Genomic DNA, 4973 nt, shown 5'->3' on the forward strand with positions numbered 1-4973 from the left:
GCTGATCAGATGGTGATATGTACGCAACAACAGACAGGTCTGATGAAATTGACAATGGAGAGACTGTGAGGGGATTGACATGGCTCTCTGACTTGCCATGAATAGTAATAAGCAATGTGGGTTTGACTTGAATACTGAATATGAACAACACCATGCAGTTATGGTTAGCAGACAACATTTTCTGTTGTGTGAGAGATTCTACTTCTTAAGTACAGTCAAATGAAATACTTAAGCTTGCTTGTGTTGGCACGACCACCTCTGTGTCTGAGTTACTGTCGGTGAATTGACCTTACATGCTGTAAGACATGCAACAGAAATTTGTCCGTGACCTTGGCCTAACTGTAGGTTAGGTTTGCTTTGATTGACCCCACCCATCTCAGCCAAACTGCAATGTTTATGTTACCACTTTCCTGACATGGTGTTGGAAGTATTTCATGGCTGATAGACAGAGATTTAGTTTGCGTGCAAGGTCAGAGGTCGGCCATTCAAGCAGGGCTCCACAAGAGAAAAGGTCTCAGTAGACTGTACTACAGACAAGGTGTGGGTATGATCAACACATTTACATTAAAAACACTTGCCGCATGAAAAAAGATGCTGACCAATTCATGTACATGTACATTTCTGTCGAAATGGTCGACTTTAATCATTTCTGATCAAAGGACATTATTTGCATGATAACCAAGATCACAAAATCACTCTAATTTCTTAACAGAACAAGCTAGCTGTCTTCTATGGGTCACAAACTGACAATGGGGCGTATTTACAGAGACCAGACACGTCATTTTCAGCATGTCGGTTACATGCAAATTTCGACCCAGTGTGAGAACATGGTTAGTACACATACATTGCAATTCCACACTTTAATATATACATCATTTGGGGTAAAAAAAAAATTCTATCATATAATTAATAAAAATATAATTAAAAATATCAAACAGAGATAGGAAACAAAAGGACTGCATATTTGTAATACTTGGCACCATGAAACAAACGACAGATGAAATCAACATGAGAATAAAATAGTGTGTACTCTGTGATTTGTTTTCCCTTCATGTGTTCATTGATATGAATCATCACCTGGTATCATGTACAAATTTCTTGTAAATCTATCAACATTTCATATTTCTATGGTATTTTGGTCAGAAATGGAATAGAAAAATAGTCAATTTTCTAAGTACTACATATGTACACTTTACAGCACAGTATTATAGATAATTTCTATGAACCAAAATGTCACCCCCTTGGTATACACTGCAAAATATTTAAGTCGATCAATTCAGTGGTCACGGCACGGAAATATCCCAACACCTGGGAGATACTAATTCTTGAATGATCCAGATCTGGTGTAATTTCCAAATAAATAAGTTTTCCTGTAAGCTCACATACCTATAGGGTTTTGTTCAGTTTCACAGCAAATTTTTGTCACACATTACTGTATTTATACATCTCCCAGAGATACATAAAACTGAGAATAGGATATGTGTGCCATGTTAAGTGACACAATTCTCTAATTTTTCTCAGACATATTTTTCAAGTCTGAGACCTGAGTTTTTTTTTCTCACAAATTGAAAATCTATGCTTTTCTACATGTATGAAGCGGACGGTATCACAAGTCAAACAATATCTGTTTTTAAGACTTTTTTGTCTTTTGTGGGAAAAGGAATCAAGGATTCCTTTCCCTGTAAACATGCTTTCTGTTCCAAAATCACAAAGTAACAATGCCAAGCAGAACTGACAAATAATGGCCTTTGGAACAAGTCAATGGTAATTTGGAATGTACATAACCCTGGCTGGCGAGCAAACAGAAACAAGTTTATGCACAAAATGTACAGAAGTCAAGAATATACAGTATACCAGAAATTGTAAAGGACACTGAGAGGTAAGAATCCAGTCGACAGAAAAGAACAGCTAAAATGTGACTGCTTTAGCAAGATGAAATATGTCATGAATTCACTCAATCATTTAAAAGGCGCATAAAAAATCCATATTGTATTTTCATCAGCTTTTGTAAACAGAAAAATATTTCTCTGTAAAACATATGCACAGGTATCTCAAATCTTAAAATTCCTGACATTTGTGAATAAAATCTGATTGACTTACAAACAACACAGCATTTTGTATTAAAAATTCAATAGTCCATTATTTTGTTTTAAGTACACTCCTTTTGGACCCGGTTCATTTCAGATGGGTTCAACGTCAAGGTGATCCTTAACTGACAATTTTGGGCAGTACAGTTCTCTGTGCATAGCCACCTGGCCCATCTGCTCCAGCAGGGGGTGCCACTTGCCGAGTCTTGCCACTGGCTGCTGCAGCTGGTGGTAGCTTGGCTACTGTACCTGAACTGTGGCGTCGGTGTCTCGCTGACGACGATGGCTGCTCCTGCATTGGCGGCTTCGGGAGACGACGGCGCAGCCATGGATGACGGAGAGCCTGATTCGGTGTCATCCGAATTGCGGGATCCCACTCCAGACATTTGCGCAAGAAATCAAGGAACAGTGGGTCATCACATCCTTTCAGCGCTTTCACGAGATCCTTGCTTCCTGGTGGACCGCGCATTTTCCCTCGGCGTGATCTTCCACCATTGAGGACAGTTGATCCATCAGGTAACGTTGTAACAGTGCAGTATCTTGGATGACCCTTAGAACTGAAGAAATTCTTAGCACGCTTTGACTGGTCTAGCAGCTTTTGAGGAGGCATTGCGAATAACTCTATGGTACACGCTAATTGGTCAGCTTCATCCTCACCTGGTAGAAGTGGATAGCCAGTCAATAGTTCAGCTAGGATACATCCAAAACTCCACATGTCAATGGGCATCCCATATCTTGCACCCAGAATTACCTCTGGTGCACGGTAGAACCGGCTCTGTATGTAAGTATATATGCGCTGGTGCTCATAGCAACTGGAACCAAAATCTATCACCTTGATGCCACTGCGCCCTTGTTGCTTTAGAAGTATGTTCTCAGGTTTGAGATCGCAGTGGATGATCCTATTGCGGTGGAGGGCATCGAGACATTGAAGTAGGGAATGAGCAAACTTCCTGACAAGTTGCAAGCTAAATCCTTGGAACTTATTTTTCTTGATTAGTTCATAGAGGTTCATACTTAGCAATTCAAATGTAATACACATATGATTACGGAAATTGAAGTTCTCTAGCATATGTATAATATTCATTGTATTATCCTTATCCTGTTTCCGTAGATGATCAAGGATCCTGATCTCTTCCTGTGCCTGCCTGTGGAACCTTTTCTCGTTTCTCACCATTTTGAGGGCTACGTGCAGATTGTTTTTGTGATCGTACGCTTTCACAACTTGTCCAAAGCTGCCTTTGCCGATCACTTTGAGTACTTCATACCTGTATGCAATGTGATCGTGGGGGACGTGTAAATACGATCCCTGGTCGTCATCGTATCCGCAATTGTTGGGACCACCTATGACACCTTGGCGCTTCTTAGCATTCGGTCCGACGAAGTATATGTTGTTGCTATTGAAGATCTCATGGTGCTCGTACGCGGTCAATTTGTGCATGTGCTGCTTCATGGCATCCTCTGGACTCATGGGTAGAGTTTTACCCTTTGCCGACCCTGATTTTGATCCTAGACTGGCCGCACTTGCCTGTCTGCGGACGTCAGGTAGTGTTGTAGGCGGGGGATGAGGTTGCGGCTGTTGAATATGATTAGGCACATTGCCGCTGTCGCCTCCATGAATGCGCTTGTGATGGTGGTGGTGATCATCGTTGTACAACTGCTGGACTTGAACGCTACCGAGCTGTTCATGCTTGGTCGTTATATTATGGTGATGATGATGATGTTTCGAAGGTGCTATAGGTGGCAGTTCAACGTGCGAGGCAGGATCGCCAACTGTCCGTGACGCGTTGTCAGACAAATGTGCAAAAGCGGCTGTTGTATGGCCCGGTCCCGTTGTTGTAACCAATGAACGAGTCCGTGTCACTTGCTGCGGCTTTCTAGTTGTCAGTGTATCCGCACCCGTGGCCGCCATTCTCGCCCACGATTTTTACTAATGTATTGCTTGTAAAAATAATCTACCCCTGATATGAATAAGAAGGTAGATTTTACCTGGATATGTCCATTGAGACGGCGTGTTTCTAGTCCCCAACCACGAACAAAATGGCTACCTTGAAAATGTTGCTGTTTTTCTCGCCAACGACACTATCGAATTCACGGGCTGTCGCCAAGACGACATGATCGCTTCCCTGCATAAATAGGTCTACGTCAGCTAGCAACTACTACACGTGACAGTTCACATGACAAAGTTGTCCAATCAAACTATCTGAATTTGTTGTCTCGGAGGCTACCATATTACTTTGATTGTTATGTTAAATTTGAAGCATGTGATCCATTTCGACCAATAGATTGTAGGAGAGATTACCAATCGAAATTTGACCTACAAAGCGCGCCGCGGGTGCGCAGCTGCTTGCTGTCGGCGCCTGTTTGATTAACGGGGAATTATCACAAACACGGGTATACAAGGAAAGACTACGTCACAGTAACCTGTCAAGAATGACAACAGGTTTTCTCTAATACAAACTGTAAACATAATCACAAAATAACTGAAACCTTTGCCCGAAGATTAAATTCTAATAAAAATATTTATCAATCAAACAAACGAAAATGGAAAGGTTTCTCCATGCATTAGAAAAAATACCATGAGAAACAAAATTGACATATATCTGATTTAAAGGTATCATGCCATTAAGTCTAATCTCTCTAGTTTTGTGAATGCTCTTTCTGTGGCTCAGTACTGAGAAAGCTAATGTAAAATTTGAATTTGCAGTGATTTCTTGGACTACATGTGCATCATTTATTACGACAATAAAGATGTTAGCAGGAAGAAAATGGTTTGGCATTTCACGAATTCAGTCACAGAAATAAATGAGTAAATTATCTCATGATACTACAGCAGTATCCACAGTACCTTCATTTGTTTGCTTTAAGTTTGAAAGTGCAAAATATCAG

At 40.9% G+C, this 4973-nt stretch overlaps 1 protein-coding gene across 1 annotated transcript; it reads right to left on the reverse strand.

Annotated features, from left to right (window-relative positions):
* Positions 1-608: 608 nt before the first annotated feature.
* LOC139135949 (dual specificity tyrosine-phosphorylation-regulated kinase 2-like) lies at positions 609-4222 on the reverse strand. The gene has a single exon (XM_070703733.1). It carries the CDS (start codon positions 3994-3996, stop codon positions 2209-2211), a length of 1788 nt encoding a protein of 595 aa, XP_070559834.1. The 5' UTR covers positions 3997-4222; the 3' UTR covers positions 609-2208.
* Between the last annotated feature and the right edge of the window lie 751 nt (positions 4223-4973).

This window comes from Ptychodera flava, chromosome 6 (genome assembly GCF_041260155.1).
Source record: "Ptychodera flava strain L36383 chromosome 6, AS_Pfla_20210202, whole genome shotgun sequence".
NCBI classification, from domain to species: Eukaryota; Metazoa; Hemichordata; class Enteropneusta; family Ptychoderidae; genus Ptychodera; species Ptychodera flava.

Excerpts from the sequence above, each read along its gene's own strand:
- LOC139135949 (XM_070703733.1), bottom strand. The coding sequence starts at position 3,996 with ATGGCGGCCACGGGTGCGGATACACTGACAACTAGAAAGCCGCAGCAA.